The sequence below is a fragment of the Molothrus ater genome, chromosome Z (assembly GCF_012460135.2).
Source record: "Molothrus ater isolate BHLD 08-10-18 breed brown headed cowbird chromosome Z, BPBGC_Mater_1.1, whole genome shotgun sequence".
NCBI classification, from domain to species: domain Eukaryota; kingdom Metazoa; phylum Chordata; class Aves; order Passeriformes; family Icteridae; genus Molothrus; species Molothrus ater.
The window spans coordinates 45117634-45140112 of record NC_050511.2 but is presented as its reverse complement, the minus strand read 5'-3'; the positions used below and the strand labels follow the sequence as shown (position 1 = coordinate 45140112).

The 22479-nt window shown below is 45.1% G+C and overlaps 1 protein-coding gene and 1 long non-coding RNA gene across 2 annotated transcripts; both read left to right on the top strand.

The window, feature by feature from the left end:
• Positions 1–1411: 1411 nt before the first annotated feature.
• Positions 1412–7144, top strand: TMEM271 (transmembrane protein 271). Its single transcript, XM_036403110.2, has one exon. The coding sequence runs from the start codon at positions 1734–1736 to the stop codon at positions 2826–2828; it is 1095 nt and encodes a 364-aa protein (XP_036259003.1). The 5' UTR covers positions 1412–1733; the 3' UTR covers positions 2829–7144.
• A 9639-nt stretch (positions 7145–16783) lies between these two features.
• Positions 16784–20205, top strand: LOC118699501 (uncharacterized). Its single transcript, XR_004982089.1, has 3 exons — positions 16784–16884; positions 17969–18042; positions 19027–20205. It is a non-coding gene; the product is annotated as an uncharacterized LOC118699501 (long non-coding RNA).
• Positions 20206–22479: the final 2274 nt, after the last annotated feature.

Here is a 22479-nt window from a genome sequence, read left to right as displayed (position 1 = left end):
GATGACTGGGGATCACATACCCAGCCATACCTTTCTCGAGGGACACAAAAAGGCTGGTCAGGACTTTTGTGTTTTCTCACATACTCCAAGCTCCATGGGCCTTTTGTGAACAGGAGGGAGAGTGCAAAATTCCCTTGGCTGCGTGGTCCTACGGGGCAGGATGGCACATCCCTTTTGGATATTAGCTTTTGGATACTGAGCCAATGATACTTCTGGATACTGTAACCTTTAGAGAGCTGGACGCCAGGCAGGACAGCCTCCCACCAAGCATCCCTGGGAGGACCGCTGCCCCATGCAGGGCCCAGAAACCAGTCTCGGGGAGGAGCAGCTGCTACAAAGGAGACCAGTGCCCATCTGCCCATGGAGATTACAGCTGGGTGCTGTTGTCCTCAGGGAGGTGCCAAGAGGGCCTACCCCGACGAGACAGAGGGAGCAAGGTCGCATCTCTGCAGAAAGCTAAACACCAGATAACGCCACACACACCCCTCCTGCCACCAACAGGTGCACTTGCGCTGCTGGAAGAGAAAACGATTTGGAAAACTGCTTTTTCTCTCTCGCTTGCTCCCCTGAATGCTAATCAGCGGCGCCGGCTAAAAATACCCAGCAAGGCTGGCGTGCGCACGGCAGATAGGGAAAATGGGGGAGCTGAAAGGCTACAGCTTCCCGGAAGAAAAAGGGACTGGCGAAGAAGAGCCTTCCTCAAGAACCCCTTGCCGGACTTGCCCCTCCGAGGCTGAGGTTCCAGCCTCTCCTTCACAAGGCCACTTCAGGTGCTCCCCGAGGAGTCGCCGGGCCACCATCTACCGGGGCAGCTGGCGGCACCACCCCCGAACAGGCTCCCACCCCCGGCAGCGCTTGCAGGCGCTCCCGGACGGGGCGTCCCGAGGGTGCTGCTGTGGCCGTCCGTCCCTCGAGCCCTGCCGCCCACGGGGTGCAATCCCACAGGGATTCACGGTGGTGCACGAAACAAAGAGGGCTGGTGGGGGCCGCCGCCCCCGCCGGCACGAAGGACTGCGCTGGGCAGCGCGGCGTGGGGAGCTCGGTCCGCTCGCTCGCTGCATCAGAGCGGCCGACAGACCGCAACGCGGTCACAGCGATGCCGGCCTCCTGGCGACCGCAAGAGCTAAGAAATAAATAAATAAAATTAAGAGAGGGAGAGAAGGCAGGAACACAGAGCCAAGCAGCAGCCCTCGGCAACGGAACCCGCGGGGGTGTTCAAGCCCCCGCCACCCCCTGCCCGGGCCGCGCGTCCCGAGCCGCGCTCCGCGGTGCGGGGCCGGCCGGAGGGCGATGTGCGGCCCCCCCAGCGCCTCGCGGGTGGGAGGGCGGGCTGGGCAGCTCCGCCGCCCCCGGCCTCACCGGGGGTCGCACTCTCCCCCCGCCACCCGCGACGGCCCGGTGGGCCGCCCCCTCCGTCCCCCCGCCCGCCGCGGCTTCCATCCATAATTAATCGCCTCCCCGCAGCCGCCGCGATAAGAGAGGGCGGGCGGGGACGAGGAGGCGGCGGCGACCGGGAGGCGGTGGGGGGAGCGTTGCGCGCTCGCCGCGCCCGGCTCACTGCGGCCGGCAGCTGCCTGCCGTGCGGAGCGGAGCGGAGCGCAGCCGCCCCGTCGGGGAGCGCCGCGCTCGCATGGCCGCGCCGCGCCGCGCCGCCGCCGCCGCGGGGCCGGGGGGGGCCGCGGGAGGAGGATGAGGCGGACGGCGGGGCGGCGGCGGCGGCGGCGGCGCGGAGGATGAAGTGGAGCGTGCGGGGAGCCTGCGCCGCGCTCTCCAGCTGCCTCCTGCTCGCCTGCGCCCTCAGCGCCGCCGCCGTGGGCCTCAAGTGCTTCTCGCTGGGCTCCGAGCTCAAGGGCGAGCCCTTCCGCTTGGGCACCGCCGCCGGCGCCTTCTACTCGGGGCTGCTGCTGGCCGCCGGCCTCTCGCTGCTCGCCGCTGCGCTGCTCTGCTGTCGCCCGCCCGACGAGGCGCCCGTGGCGCCGGCTCCGGCACCGGCCCCAGCGCCGGCACCGGCCTCTGCTTTGGCCCCCGCCGGAGACCCGGACCCGGCCAGCGGCTGCCCCGGCGGGGCGGAGGCGGCGGCCGCGCCGTCGGGGCCGGTGGAGAAGGCGTCGCCCGGGGGGCGGCAGAACTTCCTGCTTCTGGGGGTGCTGGTGTTCATGCTGGGCGTGCTGAGCGCCTTCGCCGGCGCCGTCATCGACGGCGACACCGTGTCGCTGGTGGAGAGGAAGTACTCGCACTATTGCCTGCTGCAGCCCGGCGGCGGGGCCCGCCCGCGGAGCGGACCCGCGTCCCCCGACGGCACCGCCGCGGCGCTCCGCTGCCAGAAGCTGCGGGACTACCAGCAAGGCTTGGTGCTCTCCACCGTTTTCAACGCGCTGGAGTGCCTCCTGGGCCTGCTTAACCTGCTTCTTGTCAAGAACTACAAGGCCGCACAGCAGCGCGGACGGAGGCGGCGGCGGCGGCGAGCGGCCCCGGCGGCGGCGGCGGCGGCGGGCGGGCGGCGGCGGCGGCGGAGGGGCGGCGGCGCTGGGCGGCGGGCGCCGCGCCACAGCCAGGGCTCCCTCTTCTCCGGCGGCGAGCCCGAGCTCAGCCCCGGGGATTGCCCCTTCCAGGCCGTCTCCTACATCAACGTGGGCGTCTTCCACGTCTTCGACGAGGCCGGCGTGGAGGTGCACTGTGGCGGACATCCCTCCGTCGAGCTGCCCGGCTACTCGCCCATGGACCCCGAGCTCAACGCCTCCTATCCCTACTGCTACCCTCTGCCCAGCGAGCAGCCCCCCGCCTACGAGGAGATCTACCCCGGGGAGCCCTGCTCTCACGGCACTTAGCGCCCGCCGCCGCCGCCGCCGCCGGGACGCCCGGCTCCCCGCCCGGCCCCCGGATCGCCGTGACGGCCGGGAGCGGGCCCGCCAGCGCTTCGCAGCCGCGGGGCTCGGGGACAGTTCTCGCACCACCGACGGGATGGTCCCGCCGTCGCGGGCGCAGCGGGACACGGGCGGCCTGCCGCCGTGCCTCTGGCTCTGCGGAAGCTACTCCTCCCTCCCTCCCTGCTCTCCTCTTCCTTCCCCCCCTTCCCTCCCCCACACCGACCCTTCGTCCGCCGGCGGCTGAATTTTCCGAAGGCTGCGCAAGAAACGCCTAAGGGTTGGTTCCTCCCGTCGCCTCTCCTCTGTAGCCAAGTTTAGTTCCCTTCAAGTGATTCATCAGTCTCCAGCTTTAGCAGTCCAGAGTTACCCATTTATGATAACCAGCCAGTGTAAGGAAAAGGTGTCATGAAGCTTCTTTACCTCTCAAAAGAGCTAAATTTCTAAACAACGCAGAGACATTTGTGTCACGTTTACTAGAGGTGTATTGGGGATCTTTAACGTTTACACTACTCCTTGGGAGAATTGAGTTCTGTTTTAAGATTTAGTGAGTTAAAACATTCGTTGGTCTTGTAAGATGCACATTGAGAAAAACCTGCACTTTGAAAAAGAAACAGGAAAAAAATCAACAACGTTTTTGTACACTAACGTGCCTGCTTTTGTTGATAACTTCTTACTGTAAAAGCTTTCAGAAGTCTATAGTGAAAATGTTTGGTAAATTCACTGCAGTTTGAAATTGATGATTAGTTCCTTTACTAAAATAACTGAGATGTTGCTAGGATATGGCAGTTAAAAAGGAAGTCCAAATGTAGTACACATTCCTTTTTGTAAACAGGTTCTGTGTTTTTAATGCAAGGCAGGATTTCTTTTTGTTTTGCACAGGTGAAGGGTATAATTCTATTTTGTACAACTACATGGTTTACCTTGTAAAGAGTTCCATTTTACCTGTTACAATTCATCAATCTGGTAAGCTTGAATATTAAAAGTTTTATTTGAAATATATATATATTGTAAACAGCCTTAACTGGTGCAGTAGTCACAGTTTTAAAGGATAAAAAATATATATATAAACCATCCTGGAAGACATCTTCCAAATGTGTTTTCAAAACAGTATTTATACTCCTATTTTAAAGCAAGGATTTTGTTTGTTTGTTTGTTTTGTTTGTTTATTTAAAGAAAGGCCAGTCTAATTTCTGAAAAGGGGGAGGGGGAAAGTGATGGGATCGTATGCTGTTAACTCTTAGTGAACTTTGAAGTATTAAAAAGGGTTTCAGCAAAGAGAAGTGCTAAATCCTCCTTTTTGGATTCTGCTGTGGAATGCCAGTACCAGATAGCATAAAAAAAGTGCTAATTAAAGAGAATCAGGTGCCGCATATTTTATTACATCATTTGAGAACAGACAACGGCTTGATTTCGTGTTGCATGCAGAACCAAATAGCAACTCTCCTGTTTGCATTTGGTTCAATACCCCCTCCTCCAGTTAAGGTATATTGAAATGAAGTATTATAAAATAACCTTTTTGTTAATCCTTTGTTTGGAGCCTGCTGCATAATGCCAGTGTATCAGCTACCCAGGGGCTGGGGCGGTGGGGGGAAGGTGGAAGAGGAGGGAAGACAGAGTGGACAGAGAGTTAAGAGTATGCAAAGTTACAGTCTATTTCTGTGGTTCATGGAAAATTATTTTGAACTTTTTAGCTGCAGAGAGGCTGACGTAATTTGCAGCCTTAGAACTGGAGAGAGAGAGATTTGATTCTAAAATAGTAAAAAAACCTCTGCACTGTTGTTTTCTAAAATGTTTTGACTTGCACACTTTGTACAATCTAAAATGCAGAATACCTGAAAAGTCTTAAAGTTGCAAACTGATGTCTGTGAAGCTCACATTTAAAGCTCTAGTCTAGAAAAGAGAGTGAAAAGCAGCAGTTGCCAATTTGTCAAGTAGTTCTAAATAGCAGAAATTTAAAATAGAGCTCCTTTTGGCCAGCAGATTTCCTGGTGTGGAATGCCAGTCTAAAACATATGCCCTGGCTAGGTCCCATTTTAGTACTGAAGATTGGTTTTATGCTGCCTCTCTCTGCAGATGCACCTTCTTAACCCCTTATGGGAAAGTAAGAAGTCCAGTAATCTTTGCCTGTAATATTGATTTAGGCACAAGACCAATTCCATATCATACTTTATTGCTCATACAAATGAGATTTTGCAAAATGAGTAAAGCAGAGAAACTAAATTCTTATGTAGGTCTCCAATTGAATGAGTTTATGAGACAGCATAGTACCTGATACTGAATTAAATGGGAACTGCTAGACTGCAGAGTGATTTTGAAAAACAGACAAACCAGCTAGGTGCCTAAATATAGATGCAGATGCATGATAATAGTTGTTGGTTTTTTAAAAATTGGCTACATACATTGTAGTTCATGAAAGTTGTATCCTAGTTTTACTTAAGGAATGGATTTTTTTGTCATAAAAAGACAGCATTTTACTTAAGATAGTTATTTTAGGAATTATGAACTAGACAATTCTGAAACTCCAGATGTTCCAAAGATCAGTGCTCAGGGAAATAAATGGAAAGTCAAGAAAGCTACCTATTATGCTCAATTGTTTAAATGTAAACAATTTTAGACTATGGATTTTTAAGATTGTTAAAGTCATAACTTTTTTTTGTATGTATGCGTGTGTACATGCCTGTGTAAGTGTGTTTGTGTTTTATTTAAGTCTTTTCAGGATGCCATTGAATTAGAATATTTATTTGCAGCTCAGTTTTAGTTCCTAAATTTCTACTTTTCTTCATTTGGGCTTTTATCCCTGGAATAGTTTAATTTAGTGGTGGACAGATTGCCAGAATAATGTCCAAGTCAGACTCCCACAGAAGCCAGTAGGCGTTGTTTCATTGACTTCAGTGTATCTGGGCACAAATGATATGTAACACCTACTCTAAATAATCTTCAAAGTAATCTCGATCTTCTGGCATGACAGGATGCAGCAGTGGCATATCATTTCTCAGTTATTTGTGATTTCTATGGACAGCAGTATTAACGGAGGTCAGCTGTGGTGTTATACACATGTTTTTAAAAGCAGGAAAATGAATTGGCAGGCAAATTGACCAAACAAGCCATGTTTTATTAAAGATGGTTTATCAGTGTTTCAGATGTCTGGTGACTAACTTTTCTGACAAAACACAAAACACCACACAAATTTATTTCTCAGTGAGAAGAAACTTACAAATACAGGATATGAGATGAAGCTTCACAGGCATGATTGCAGTATTGTGAAGCTGTTTTTAGTAAACCTGAGTCATCATTCTATCTTCTGAGCAATAATGTTAGAGTGTATAAACTATACTGTGCCAAAATTGAAAATAGGCTGGTGTGGGAAGCATTGGAGCTTAGATTAATTACCTGAGAGGACTCATACTGTCCCTTATTTCCCATTCTCCATCACAGGATTGTCAAGGTGAACGCAAACCTGATCAATTCCTGTCACTGAAGGGTGATAACTGCAAGGCTTCTGCCTTAAGTGGCAAAACCATGGAGAAGAGAAGAGAAACATGTATGTGCTATCAAATCTCCATTTTGCCTACCTGAAGTAATGACTTCTTTTTGCCTTATGGCTTGTTGTTTTAATTTGCTTCCAGCTGTACTCACATCTGTTCAAAGGGAGGGAAGGATAGGTTCAATACTACTGTTTTGGTCACAGTGAAGTACTGATTTTGTAGCTTTCAGCTCTCAGCATTCATGTTCCTTCTGCAGGTAATAGTGGCTAGTCAAGGTCTGAAATGGTGGAAAATCAAGTCTGCTGTCTTTGATGAGACAGGATTTGCCTTCATGTGGAAAAAATTTATTCCCACCAGCCTATTAGCAATTCACATGAATTATTTTCACACTCCAACATCCTTGCTTAAATCTTACTTATACTTTGCATTGTAATTGACAGACAGAATATACATTAATCTAAAAACAGGAAAAAATTATGTTAGAGGGAAATTGTATTAAAGTAGTACAATGATTTTACTCAAAGTTTGATTTCACTGTAGGACTTCTTTGGTTCACCAAAAAGTGCTATGGCGGCTGGTATAACTTAGATATATTTCAGACATACTGTTTAATAATCAGAAAAGGTTTCTGAATGTTCACATGAGAATGGCAATCTGTTTCTGCTTTTGGATATAGTACATATGAGAACCTTTTCTTCATTTTGCCATTTAATCCAAGATTGATCCTCAAAAAAATGTCAGTAATTGATCTTGTAACTTTAGGATCAATAAAATAAGTTTTAAAGCACAGCATATCCTATAAGAAAAGCCTAATGCTCTTCATTTCATATTCTTTATTGTCTTAGGTGGATGTCTGGTAGTAATAAATAAACTAGTATTTAATTACAATTTCCATTACAAAAACTTGGTTTTCAGATACTTACAGCTGGTACAAATGGAACCACAGTATAAAATTCCAGGTTTCACCATGAAGTTGAGTCTGTTTCCATAAGTCAGGTATTTCTCAGTTACAAGATGTTCAAATGTTTCAGATAAATTCTGCTGGTCAAAATCTGTTCATTTTGTATGATGGCACTCTATACATGTGCTAGAGTTACCTCTCCTTAATACAGGCACATATTACCAATTAAAGCACAAGGGTAAGACTCAAATTTGTCATGATCACTGTCCAGTTTTTAAATTTCCTAATTATCTCTCAGTAGTTAATGGCATGGGACTAGGGCTGGTGTATGTTCCAGAATCAGCAGCAGCTCATCTAATAACAGTTTAGCAGATAACAGATGGACTTCAGGAAATCCACAGGCTAATGGACTGCAGGGGAAAAAATCTCCAATTACCTGTTGCAACAATTCAGTGTACAGTGTTTCCTGCTCCAAAGGAGGCACTGCCCAAACAAAATAACTAGAAGAAATCTGAGCTTTTAAGTTGAGTACATTGTGTTCTCATTCTTACACTACCAGTTCTGAAATTCTTCCCTTGCATAGCTTTTGAAGAGTGAAATCCTCGAATTGGTCTTCTAAAAATATGATTTAAGTAACTGCCTGGCTTTCTATTGGCCAGGTGTGCTATGTGCTCTCCAGCCAATGTTCGGGCACCACAGGGAAGTTCAGTTGAAGTTACATCTCCCTGATGTCAGCCTAGATAGTCTGTGATAGAAGATCAGTTCTTCTAAGAAGCCATAAGACTCTCTCAGGTGTATTTACTTTACAGGAGAAAGTCCTGCTGTCCTGTTTCATTGCTTTTTTAGATCCAAATGCCTTAAACTTCAGTGAATTTACCTTGAGGCAGGAGTGGAGATGACATTACAGTTTGCCACTACTTTGGTTGTGGAATTTTAAATATCTGGAAGACCTCCTTAAGCTTTGTGGAAGGAAACACTTCTAGTGAAAAACACATACTGACTCATCACCAGAACACAGAAAAGTCAAGTGTAGATGTATTCCCATAGCAATACAACTTAGCAGAAGTTCCCAGGGTTTCACTTATGGATTATTTCTGGCACGGGTCTGTCTGATGGGGAAATTCATTTCATGGTCTTTGCAAATGAATCATTTGTTTCACTTCAGCAGGTAGGATTTAAACACCTCCTAAATACCTCAAGCATCCTTACCAGTTTGTCTCTTCTGTGGCCATTGTTAGCAGAGGATAAAGTGAAGTGTGGGAGGAGAAAAAGCTTATCATGATCCTCTTAATGGGTTCAGAGGACTAAACGTTCCAAAGCATTCATTGGTTTCATATAAAGATTTGAGAATGGAAGAATACCTATAATATCTAAAAGGATTATTTTCCAGGGTTTATATTTTTGGAAACCTAATACTTAGGTTTAGAGAAGTTTCTTTCAAAATTTGCTTTTTCTCCCAGGTTCTACATTTTAAATGAAAGCTCATCTCACAAAAATACTCAGTGAAATCTCCAGGCATTTAAATTATTAAATTTAGGGGGATTAAGTAGAGCTGTCCTACAAACTACTGAGTGCCACCAATTCCTGTAGAGGTCATATAAGGAATTTGACACATGGTGCAAATGAGGTCTTACTTGCCAATATTTAAATTCTGACATTTCCTCACAAATGAAGGAGGCAACAGCACAAAGTTGTGCTATCAAAAAAAGGAAGTTACAGGCAATCAGACAGTCATGGATTTTGGATGAGGTATGTACAGTCTCAAGGTACATTCATGATTAAAATGTATGCCTAAGGGATTGTCAGTGGTGGATCTAAGTAGGGGCTGATCTTGGTATGTCTAGGTCCAATGGCTCCTAGAAACATGGAGAAATCCTACCAAAGGAAGCTCATACTTGCACTGGAAAGGAAAGAGCCACTGAGAAATTTCTATTTCCTTGCATTTTGGAATATTTACCATTTCCTGAATGACACAGAAGCTACTGGTGTATGCAGATTGCCTAAATTAGACTCCTAGGAAAATAGGAAATGGAAATGTAAGTGTTGAAAACTATTTAATCTGTAGTAAAACCTTTTGATGTGTAATCAAAAATGCTAATTCCAGTAGCATATCCTCCTGACCTGGGCACTGAAAATTACTAGAATTGAAAAAATTGCTACCTCCAAAATAAGACTGAAAGATTGAAAAAAAAATCATATTCTGCTTTCTGATTCATCTTTTGCTCTAAATCAAAAAGAAAGAAATTCTGATAACAGCTCTTCTCGAAACTGTTGCTAAGAAATATGGTTTGTTATTCTGAATGGAACATAAGGGTGCTTCTCTCAACAAACTGGGAGATGATAGCTGCACAGAAATGCATTTGGCTAGCACAGAGACTTCCTTATTAGTAAGTCCTTACAGAGCCACTAGAAATGTATTGAAAGGCACCATCATCATCTGGGTTTACCTGGATCATTGTTTACTGCCTTGAGCTTCATTTTTCCCTAAGCAATGGAGCTTGTCTTGTCAGTGGGAACAAGCATCTGTCTCTGGTGACACACTAATCCAGCATCTGGATACGTGTGGGGAGCTCCTGGCCCTGAGAGTCAGAGTGCTGTGGCACCATGCTGTGGGTGCGTGACAGCGGGTGAGGAGCAGCCCAGGTGAAATGCTGTTCTGTGTAACAGCAAGGAGGAAAGCAGATTGCTGTCACAGTGCCAAGTTCCAGACTTGTTATGCAGTGGTCTTGGGGGCAGCTGGAGCTTGGCTACATTTGGGGAGCTGCTTCTGGATCATTTCTGCTAAAGCAAGTTGTTAAAGTCAAGTGGAATGGGAAAAGAACTAAATGTCTTTATTGGTACCCTCTCTCTCCCCCTCCAAAACCAGTGAGTGATCCAATTGCAGATGTTCACAACAGAGGTGTTGTGTCTTGGGTTTAGTATTTATCCTCTACTTCCTCCAGCAACTTCTCCAGAGGATCAGCTCAGGAATGCCAAGTGCACACTGTCTGTTGCCTCTTTGCTTATGGCGAGAGCCTGCTAATGGTGTACTGAATTACTCAATCAGCTGGTGGGGCAATAAATAGAAATGAGCAACAAATGATATTTGGCACATTGCAAGAGCTATGAGCTGCTCTAGGCTATCCTTTACTGAAGGCCTGTGGCAATTCTTATCTGCTTAAGGCCTGCATGATATAGAAGTCTAAGAATGAGGATCCCTGTTGCAAGTTTTCCTGGATGGATTTGTCTGAGAAGTCAAAAAGCAACTGTTCTCGTGTTTCAGTAAATGCATCTTGGCATCCAAGCATGAAAAGGAAGAAAGCATAAACAGGGAAGAAGTGTTGATTCATTCATAGTTCATTAATTTTTCATCAAGGGCAGCAAAAAGACAAACATTAGTGTTAACATCTCAGATTCAGAGAATTGCTTCATTGTAAGAGGTATTGAAGCTGACTGATAAGGAAGCAGCAGAAAGTAAGAAAGTACACCAAAAGAAAATTGATATTTCACAATGCTACTGTCAGACCATTCATAATGTTAGCAAAGGCTAACAAGACCATGAATTTCAACTGGAAATGCTGCAAGTCTCTAGACAATATTCAAAAACTTCTATACATGACTAGACTAGACTTCCAGTCCAGTACTTTCTTTGTTCATAGCTACATGTTGGGACTTTTCAGGCGTGTGTATCTCTGTGTGTGTGTGTGTGTGTGTGTGTGTGTGTGTGTGTGTGTGTGTGAAAAATGTGTAGGCTGGCTGTGGACAGATGGCCATCTTCATCTTGCTTACTGCCACTGCAGAGCCAAGCTCATCCATTCTGTTGGGCACTGCAGCAGAACATAAGAGCAGCCCCGCTCAGGCACTGAATCTCAGCAGAAGTGCAGACACTGCCAGCATCATGGAGCCACACCTGACTCTTTCCCCATCACACTCCATGGAATCCAGTGCAATCTGCAGGTCTGTGGACAGAAGGATTCCACCCTAGTTTTTCTCAGGAGAAAAAGGAAAGCAGGGTACTGATCAAATCTTCAACTTCTCACTTTATACTGAGACCTCTGACATCCTCAGAGATCCTCAGCATAGGCCCATCCTCAGCAGAGACCCTCAGTGCACTCAAGGGTGCAGCACACCAGGTCAGGTGCCAAAAGAAATGCCTTTCTTTCCTGGAGGAGGAATCACTGTCAAGAGCAACAAGAACACAGAGAAGAGAGACCAAAGCACAGATCTCCTTAACTTACAGAGTTATGTAGTTTGAGATAGAGAAGGCCAGGGTGCTGTCCTATGATCCCCAGCCCTACAGTTTATCACCTGATGCACATTGATACATGGGGAAGCAGAGGGAGCAGAATGACAATCACATTAAACCAGTTAAATTGAGTACTGAGGGACCAGACAAGGGGCAAATATGGAGTTAAAACACACAGAGGCAACCTAATCCTCATCCTGCCCTCTCCTGGGCAGGATGAGGATTGGGCACATACCTGGAGAATTTCAATGGATAGAGATTTTGTGAGGGGAAGTTTCAGTTGCATCAAGTGGAAAGAAAATCCCTGTTTACAGTGGAAATGTCAGGGTATTTCCCCCCTAAAATGGTCACCTTGTTACAGCAATATGGAAACCCAAAAAAAAATCCCAGAAGTAATGCAAATGGAGACATCCAGCTAAAACCCACGTAAACAGAGTAGAAGATGATGTCTTAAAATTTTACACCTCTTCTTTCTTTTGGAACAGCCACATCATGTTGTTCTTTGCATTTTCAGCTCCAGCTCTCAGGAAAGATAGAAGGTGGTAGGAGACAGACACTGATAAAGGCTGTACTGGCAAAGTGTCAGCTAAAGGGAAACCATTTTTACATTTCTGCTCTGACAAGAGAGGACAATATATTCTAGCCTGAAAGCTTAGATGGCAGAAGCAGCAGTGATTAATTGCTCTAATTAGGGCTCCAAATAGGAAAGAGTGAGTTTCCTGAACTATTGCATGCTAAATTTCCTCGCTTCTATGAATAACTGTATTGCTCAGAGGAGATGGGCATCAGAGTGCATCATCAGAACAAACATTTACTCACTTCAACCTAGGAATACCACTACAACCTCTACACAACTAACTAATGCAAAGACACAACAGGCCATTTTGGCAGCTGGGAAGCAGCACAACAGTCCAGTTTTCTGCTTCCCTAAAGGGATCATAAGTCAGAGAACCACAGAATCATGGAATGGCCTGGGTTGGAAGAGCCCTAAAGACTACTTGCAACACCCCTGCCATGGGCAGGGACACCTTTCACTAGACCAGGATGCTCAGAGCTCCATCCAGCCTGGCCTTGAACACTTTGAGGCATCTGGCAGCCACAGCTTCTCTGTTTCAGCACCTCACTACCCTTACAGTAAAGAATTTTTTCCTTATATCTAATCTAAACCCACTCTTTTTCAGTTAGAAGTAATTTCTCCTTGCCCTGTCACTGCATGTTCTTGGAAACATCTCTCCTCTTCTTTCTTTTAGGCTCCCCTCAGTTACTGAAAGGGCAAATTAAATCACCCTGAAGCTTCCTCTTCTCCAGGCTGAAAAATCCCAATTCTCCCAGCCTTTCCTCATAGGAGAGATGCTTCAATCCTCTGATCATCTTGGTGGCCTTCTCTGGACTTGCTCCAGCAGGTCAATATCCTTTCTGTGCTGGGACCCCAGAGCTGAATGCAGGGTTTCTGTACTCAAATGCATGCTCACTCAAAATGGGTGAGCTCTTAGTCTACCACACCACCACTTGCTGGTTTCAGTGAACTACGAATTTCTGCTGGCCACCAAAGCATTAACAGGAGATTTTTCTGTAACAGGGCTGGTATCTTAATCCTTTTGTGTTCTTTACTGATGTTTATACCCTTCCACCTCCACCTGCCTTTCAGACACCAGTGAATAAATCTCAGGTCCTGATTCTGACCACTTTGATGTGGACAAATGGAAATAAAATCACTACAGTCAACAGAATTACACAAAAAAAACCTACCTCATATCACCAGAAGGAGAAAAGAACATATAAAGTGCTGACTGTCAGCTTTGCAAAATGCATTATGGGAAATTCTGAGTATACTTCTTCAAAAAAAAAAGCTGGAAAGTGTTTAGGAAAAAAAAATCCCACAACATTATTGTTGGAATATATCCTACACAGCCCGGGAGTCAGCCAACTTTAGCAACACTCTTCTCTCATATGCAGGAAAAAGCTTTTGCTTCAGCTGAGTCCAGCTGCTTCTTATTGACAATCAGATGTACTGGCACAGAGAGCATCTAATCTGGATTGTGGCCATCTACAAGTAGCTAGAAGCACACAAATAATAATGGTTCATCATTGCACACTGATTTATATGAGGCAGGCAGTGACATGCATATGTCCATTATTTTTCTTTCAGTCTTTGTTTGAACTCCTCATTGCCTGACTAATAAAATACACTGATAAAGGCCACCAGGAAAGGAGGAGCTTAGCATAGGTGCATGCCAGCAGCACTTCACATTCAGTAAGTACAGGGTTCCTTTCACTGCCTGTGCCTGTCAGAGGAGTTTCTACAGTGCTACATCACTAGAGAGGCAGCCATCAGGTCTGCAGAGGATTGCAGGCTGGTCTGAGAAATGTTCCTACTGGTGAAGCAAAGCAGAGCAGAAATATGCAAAGCAAGCCTCACTGCTGATTGTACCCTCTCATTTGTATGCTCAGCACTCTTCCAGTAATGAATCATCAGCCCAAGTTCTGCTCAGCTCATCATGGCTAGAAATGCTGCAATAGCACCAAACTGGGTGGGGGGACACAGATTCATCTCCAAATGACCAAGCAGAGGAGATAGTGCATGGCTATGAAACTGGCAAAATTATACCTTGCTTATGTTGAAAGTGTCATAATATACAGGTATCCATGGCAGAGTTGAATAGAGGAGAGATACACCATGACAAGGTGTCTGCAGTGCAATGTGCATCAGTGGTAAAGTAAATGTTATTCCCCTCTAGTCAGAGTACTCTAGAGTGCAGCAAAATTGCACAGCTATGTCCATGTTTCCTTCAGTGAGGAAAACTTTTCATGTCAACGCAGGGGAAAGCAACATGTGCCACAGAGAAAGAACACTCCATCCCTTTCCAATCATCCAAACAATCTAGGGAAATAACACAATGTTTTAGACAAAATGCTTCATACATTCCCAGCCAGAAAGGCACGCTCTGTTCCAGGTGTCTGCAGCACTTACCTTAACATGGTGCCTGGAAATTGCACCCTGGTGAGCAACAGAAGGGAGCTACCAGTCCCATGGACACCTGAGACCAACTATGAACTTTTTCCTAGTGATCCTATCTCTGTAAAAAGATGCACCTGTGTCTGCCAAGAACAAAGCTTACATGTGGAGATAGCAGAGCAACACAGCAGGTTTTTTTCCAAGATTTTATTATGAGAGAGTGAGGGAGTTGGTTTTTTTTAACAGCTCAGTTTTGGTTACAGAGATTTATGCATCAGCTTAGCCAAGTGGAACAAAGCAGAGGGCTGGAAGAACTGAAGGGACACACCAACCCTCAGGTACTGCCTTTTGCCAAAGTTGAACTCATGCAAAATTCGCCTTGTCTTGGTGCCCTTCAGGGAAATAGCAACAGCTGAACAAGTCCCAAGTGCAGAGGAAATTAAGGAGCACTGATGCCATATACGATAAAGGGGAGACATGTCTAAACACAATTTCAAAATTAAAAATCTAAAATCAATTTTGTAAGGTGACATTTTGACATGGAGCCATTTGTCTCCAGTGTGAGTGGTCTCTCAGTTCCTAGAGGATCATAGTACCTTCTTGTTTTAGAGGACTACGTTAGGCCTTTGAAAGCCTGAGAAAAGCCTTACCATCAAGGAAATTTGGGATCCTTTATAAAGCCAGTCCTGAGGGAACAAAGATTTCCCATTTTGTCATGATCCACTTACAGCAGAGCAGTAAGGGGAACGATTGCAGGATCACATATGTCATCTTCAGAAACAAGGAAACATTTCATATGGATAAAGGGATGATTAGGTGGAGATAGGAGAGGAGGAAAGGAACTTGAAAAGGTGGATTTTTAGGAGAGCAGGCGTAACATATAGATCACAACAGCTGTGTTCTATAAAATACACAGACTGGCCACACATCCAGTTAACGACCAGAGAAGTATTTTCTTTCTCATGGGTTGACCACGTGGTTCCCTAGACTATGTATGCTCCTTTTCCTCTATCTCAGTTCCAGAAATTGCCACCTTTGCCATTTTTGCTGCCTGGCAGTATTGTGGAAGGAGGTAGCAGCTCTCCATACCATTACAAGCAGGACAGATAGGGCCAACAGGCCATAGCTCTGCACAAACACATTAGCTCCAGGGATTAAGACACTTCCTTTTCTTGCTATATTGTTGCTAGGGAGCTCCTGAGGTTCCCCTGGATACCATGTAAGAGATAATAAAATGCTGTCATCTGTCTGAAGTGAACGATAACTGCTACCAACAGTTTCTCTTGTTTTCTCTCCTTTTTTTTCCTTGTTTGTTTTATCCCTCATTTGTCTCCAAAACCAAGGTACTGCCTATGGTTGGTTTGGCATAGGCAAGAGAGCAATAAAACCACGTGCATTCAGCCTTGCTTATTGTGCAGACACTGAAGCAACACAGAAGCAACACAGAAGCTGCTGTGCATGTCAGCAGCTTTGTCTGAACCTGCTGGGAGAGGCAGGGATGTGTTCAAGGCTGTGACCTAATGCTTACGTCGAGCCAGGTCCTCATTGCATAACACGGCAGCACTTCCAGGGTGCATCCACAGCACCTCCTTGCCTCTTAGTCACTCTCCTAGTTTGCCTGAGGCATTTGCTTATGTGCACCTCAAAATGCATGTAGCAAATTAGATTCTGAGTTGAAGCCAAAGACATAAATACCTTCTTTGTAAACCACTGTGACCCATGTGTTGCCTGTGAGGATGCAGGCTGGGGAACAGCAGGTCTGAAGCAGAAGAAGAAATGTCAGATTGGCTGGAATCATGAAGTAAAGCCAGAAAGGGAAAAGTGCTCCATTCATACATCTGCCAGTAAAATTTGAAGAAGATGGTTTCATCTGTTGGATTTCCAAATGAGCCAAGATCCAAACATGCAGCATCACTGAAGTCTTGTCCATGTACCTTTCAGCTTCCTGAAAATCTCATTGTTTCTCTATACTCCAAATATTTCATATTCAAATCACACCACAGATCCTATCTGCAGAATCTGCATGATTGAAAAACTTCACAACCAGAACAGCAGGTACAGACAGTCACTGTATCAGATCTAGCTGAGAGCAGGTACCAATAGTGATGCATCATGTCAGCTTAAGGAATAATAAAAAAAGTCTGTCCAAGGCTCTCAGTGGCCTAACACATCTCAGATATAATAAAATCCTAAATCCCAACAATATTAAAATTATTCTACCAGCCAGCTCCAAAACCTCCTCAATAATCATCCATTGTTACTGGGGCCACCTATAGCCTTTTGGTGAAGGCAGATAAGCCCATCTCCAGCCTTTCAGTGAGAGGAATACTGCCTATTCTCAGCAGGTACTTCTACTGGCATCCCCAGTGAAAATTAATTTCCTGTCTCCCTTCAAGGAAAAGTGAACCTTGGAGTCCCTGAGATCAGCCAGAAGATAAGTGAGGACCAAGGTAGTGTGACCTCTTATTCAATGCATTTTTCTAAATCAGGACAGAGATGCTGAGTGACTGATATTCGAGCATTTGTTTTCCTGTGCTTTTCATATGCTTTTCCTTCACCTGTGAGAGGAGTTCTATGTTTCTCCTTTTGCAGCTACTTGCCCTGCAGAAGAATGACATCAGTCCCCACCTTGGGACTGCACTGGCACACAGAGCCCAGACCTTGGAGCAGAAGTGGGATACAGCAGAAGGCTGTTTGCCCAGCTTCTGTCTATTAACTGCTGGCCACAGCACTACTAAGCTCCCACTGGTGCTCCAGAGGTGCAGGCTGGTTCATCTGGTGCAGGAGGAAGGGAGTGCCAAGTCAGAGATCCTGACAGCCAGTCCCGTCTCTCAGCCATATAAAGCGGCTGCTACAGCAAGATGACATTGCAGCCAAGCTCAGCAGGGTGTGGGGGGTGATAGCCCTCCTGCTCAGGGCCAGCAGGCAGACAGCATCTCTGAGCTCAACAGGAGACCTTCTGCACTCAGGTCTGCCTCAGTGCATTCAGTGCATTCACCAGTTGAAAGACCCAGAGCAGCAGCTGGGATAAATTGCCCAAATTCAGTTCAACAGTTATTCAAAAGCTAAGGGAGATATTTGGAGGAAGTCTTGATTCCCTCAAAGGCAGAGAGGCTCTGCAGGGAGACCTAACAAAGTACAGGGCCACACAGGCCCAGCAAAGCCTGGCTTTTCACAGGCTGCAAGTCCAACTGCAAGGGATTATCTCAATAGAGAGACATGAAACCCCCATCCTTTGTGGCCCCCTTGTGCCCACCCTTTGTGGATAATAACTCAGAAATGCAAAACCAAAAATTAAACCTGATGGCTATGTTCTGCATAAAAGATGTGAAACTGGCAGTGGTGAATTAACTGCTACATTTCACCTCCTCTTCTCTTCATAGACTTTTAAATGACAAAAAGGTGACATTGGTTCATCCATTTCTTCCTCAAACACCAGCTTCAGGGCTGTGATGAAAGAAAAAATTAAAGTTTAAAAAAAAACTGTTAACAAAAATATCTGTATAATGAACTGATTTTTATACTTCCCCACAGACCACCATTGACGACAATGGCTCCTGAGAATACAGCTCCAAGAACTCCCTGCAGAGAAGGAAACCCAAGCCTTTGTAAGTGTTATTAACACTCATGTCAGGACTGCTCTGATCTTCTCTCTTTCTTTGTCACCTCAGCCTTATATATCATCTCCCATCCTTTTTTCTCAGCTAGGCACATCCTTGATCTGTATTTCTGAGATGATGCCACCTCACAAGGCCAGGAATAATCTGTAGTACATACACAGCATAACCTATCTTAAGCATGTGAGCTGGAAGCATGTACTCTGCAGTCATTAGACAGAGAAAAAGCACAAAGCAAGACAGGAACCTAATTTAGCTGCACTGAATTGCCCTCTGAAAAAGAACAAGGTGCTTGATGACAAATCAGGAAGATAGTCTCTCTAGAGAGTTGAGGATTTACCAAATATGCCCAAAATGATGTGGCACACAAGCTCACAGGCACAGGGACTGCACTGAGTGCAGAAATGGAGACTGGCTGCACTGCATGAGGCTGATGGGGGCTCACCCATGGGCTGGAACACACCACTGCTCAGGCATGGCTGAAATCAAGAGGGGAGGCCACTTGCAGCCCTTGATGCCCCCGTCCCCTGGGATGGCCAGCAGGTGCCGAAACTTGGACAACTCCCTTAGGATTTTCATTTTCCTGAGCTCCAGCTCGGGGGAGGTCTGTGCTGCAGCACATGCCATCACACAATGCCTGGAGATGAGCCCTACCAGCAGGCAAAGCACAGCCCTGATCCTGCTCAGTGGCTGCTCAGAGGGTGGTTTCCATTACTGCCTGACCCCCGCCGGCAGGGAAGTGGAGTAATTCAGCTGCTTGGGTAAAAATAGAAGGAGAGACTTCCCTTTCTCCCTTTGGCCTGTTCAGTGAAAGCTCTCCACACTGATTTCAGCCACTTTAACTGTTGTCTGCCTCTTTCTTTCTCTAACCTTTCACAGGTCTGATATTCTCTGCCCCTACATTTCATACCCAGTCTTCCCACCTCTTTTCTGCAATGCCACTTCATACTTTTCTGTCTTCTTCTGTTTTTGCAGCTGCATCCTACCCCTGCAAGTTCCTTTCCCCATCACTATTTGTACTGTCATGTTTAGGGCATCACAGATGCAAATAGAAGGCATATGAAACCATCATTTTGAGCGCAGCCACATTGCTGCCTTGCCCTCTGATGATGACAGCTGGCAGGAGTCGACATCTGCTTCAGGCACCTGGGCTGGTGGACTCGAGGTTCTGCATAGCCAGAGAGCAAACCAAGTTCCAAGAAATACGAGCCTGATCCTTCACACACCATCCACCCTGCTGTGACAGCACAACAGCATTGGGTTAGCAGCTGCCTGAGCACTCGGAGGAAGGCTGAGGAGATGGACTGAGACATGTGGCAGCTTGGAGCAAACTGAGACTCAGACTGTACAGTAGCTGTATATGAACTATCTTTGTTTAAATTCTTGCATTCGCTCTACATAAAAGTTAGTCCAAATGAGAGCAGAATCTGGCTTTACTTTCCATGTGTTCCATGTGTTATTGCATAATCCCTTCTGAAAGTATTTAATTACACTTGTAAGTACAATGTCTGTGATAATAGAAAACTCCAGTGGTGTATCCTACTAAAATCCTTTGGCCAGCATCTACTGCTCCATGGAAAGACACAAAACTCTTGGGCATTAAGTTATTACCAAGTAAGCTGCTTGTAGGTTGTTTCTTTCCAGCCTCCAATGAAGCTAAAGGATAATCTCTGCCTGAAAGCATAGGACTGAATGTGCTGATTACTTTCCTGTAACTCCTTTTTTGTAATTTAAGCAGAGTACTGGTTTTGATCCTGATTACAAAAGTCATGGGCTAGATGCTAATAAACAGTTGGGAAAGAAATCAACAGAACAGTACATGGCCTTCTCAACAACTTTGGCACAAAGGAGTCATCATGGAATTTCACTGTCACTAGAGTACCTAATATTAAGGCTTGTAAGGTAGAAAGATAACTTCACGAGTCATTATCCTGGTATCAAAGCTGCTACATCATATTTATGTAAGATGTAGACTACTGACCACTTTTGTGGAAAGTAGTCCACACTTCTAATGTTTTTCCAAGCACAATATTGTCAGAACTGGATTATAAAACAAACAAACAACCAAATAAAGGCAAGTTTACTATAGTAACATTGGCAGAATGGAACTATTCTACTGAAAATATAAATTACTGCATATTTATTTTAGACCAAAATGCCAGAATCTGTCCCACTTCTTTGCAAAAATTTCAGTGAAAAGCAGAATTTACACTAGATGAAGCAAAGTATCCCTGGTGCAGAAGATGCATAACTACATAGAAAATTTATTTCCCAAAGGAAAAAAATAACCTACTGTGACAGAGTTCACAGGGGTTCTTGGATGAGGCAAGAGACGAGAATGTTGACTTTATGTTCAGAAGGCTTCATTTATTATTTTATTTTATATATATATATTACATTATAACTATACTAAAAAGAATAGAAGGAAAGGGTTCCTCAGAAGGTTAGTTAAGAATAGAAAAGAATGAATAACAAAGGTTTGTGGCTCAGACAGAGAGGTTAAGGTATCTGGTCTGTGGTTGGCCATTAATTGTAAACATCCAAGATGGCCCAATCACAGACAAACCTGATGCATTCCACAGCAGCAGATAACCATTGTTTACATAATGTTTCTGAGGCCTCAGCTTCTCAGAAGGGAAAAAATCCTAAAGAAAAGATTTTCACAAAAAGATGTCTGTGACAACCTACAACTTCTCATTAGGTAATTGCAGATACTGTCATGAGACATGAGTTATCTAGCCAGTGACTAAATGTCATTCATCCTTCCCAAAGGCAACTTAATAGGTTTACCACATCTCAGGAGAAAATAAAAGGCTATTCTTGTGTGGTCTGTATTGCTGACTTCCAAACACAGTTTCCTGGAGTCTCCCATACAAACTCTCCCTCATGCCTGATGACCATACACAGGCTGGTGCCTGGACTCATGCTAAACATGTAACTGTGCAGCAGGTTTTTACTGATTTTGGAAGGAAATGGGTTTTCTGAAAGAAGAGCTGTTGAATTCCTTTTAGTTCTTGTGAGAATGAAGGCAAATGAAAGAACTAAATTTGGTGTCCAAATGCTTTGTATTGTTCCAGAAAAGGTACAGTACCAACAGCAACAAATTCTGGTGCAGCACATTCACAGTGATATTGGCAGTCACAGACCATGTCCAGGCCCTGTTTTATCAGATTTCTCTAACGCACTACGTCCTTTGCAACAGGTGGGACAGCCTGGGCAGCACAGGAACCTAGTCACACTGAAAAGGAGTAATGTCCTCTTCCAACTGGAAAATAGGTAAAATCCAGCTGAGGCTTCTCTTGAGCAACCAGAGTTTCCACAAGGGATCAGGTACCAGGTGTCTGGGGAGAGAAGTCTTTCAGCTAGAAGAGAACTACTGCTTTAGAGGTGAGACCAAGAAGAATCCCAGCCAAGGCAAAGGAGACTGGAACGTACTAGTGCATATGCATGAACATACTGGTGCAACAAGGGTGTTCTTCGCTTTGGCCTTTGCAGCTGCTCTACAGTTGCAAGATGATCATCTGCAACCACCTCAGAGACAGCACAATCTGCAAAACCCCAGGTGAAAGACAGAATTCTGCTTTGGTAAAGTTGTCAAACATTACTCCCAAGCTCTTATTTTAACAACTGAAAGCCTGAGTAAAAGATTAAATTGAAGAAGGGTAGTTAATCAACACTAGACTTTTCTTTAGCTGAAACCAATCAAAACAACATGTTTTGGGAACTTGCAATATCATACCTCCTGTATAAAATAAGTATTTTTACTGACATCCATACAAATCCTGGGATTTTGTCAAGAGGTTAAATGTTTATTTTGTTATTCAGTTTAAGATTCAGGAATCATACAGATACAGATTTTGGTCTCAAAGTTTCTAGCACTTATGGTGTACATGGAAATTTGGAAAGCTTCATAAATCCCTTTTCCTGTCTTCTTCCTGTCCCCAACCTTCCAGGCCCCCAGGAATAAAATATCAATAAAAGAAAAGAGGCCCACTATGATTTTACATCTCTGTCATAATACTCAGATGCCACTTCAACAGTATTTTTTCTTGGAAAATTTATGAAAATTTTTTTGCTACCACCAAAGTTACATTCTTTGATAATAATCTAAGCTATTAAAATAGATTTTTCCTTTCAAGAAAAAGACTGGAGCCTTTCAATTAGCCTTCGAGAATTAGATAGAGATAATTTTCTCTAATTAACCATTCCAATTTCTTCCTAAATGACTTCCCCCAGTAATTCAAACATATTTCCCTTCTTAATTCTGCTACTACTGTGTCTAAAATAAGTCTACGCTCAGTTTTACATTTCATTTTCTGCTACAGTGGATCTAATAAAGCACCTGATTTACAGAAGAGAATGCACAGTGCTTAGTGGCTGCAGGGAGAGGTTGTCCAACCCATTGGTTTCAGAGAGTAATTAAAATTT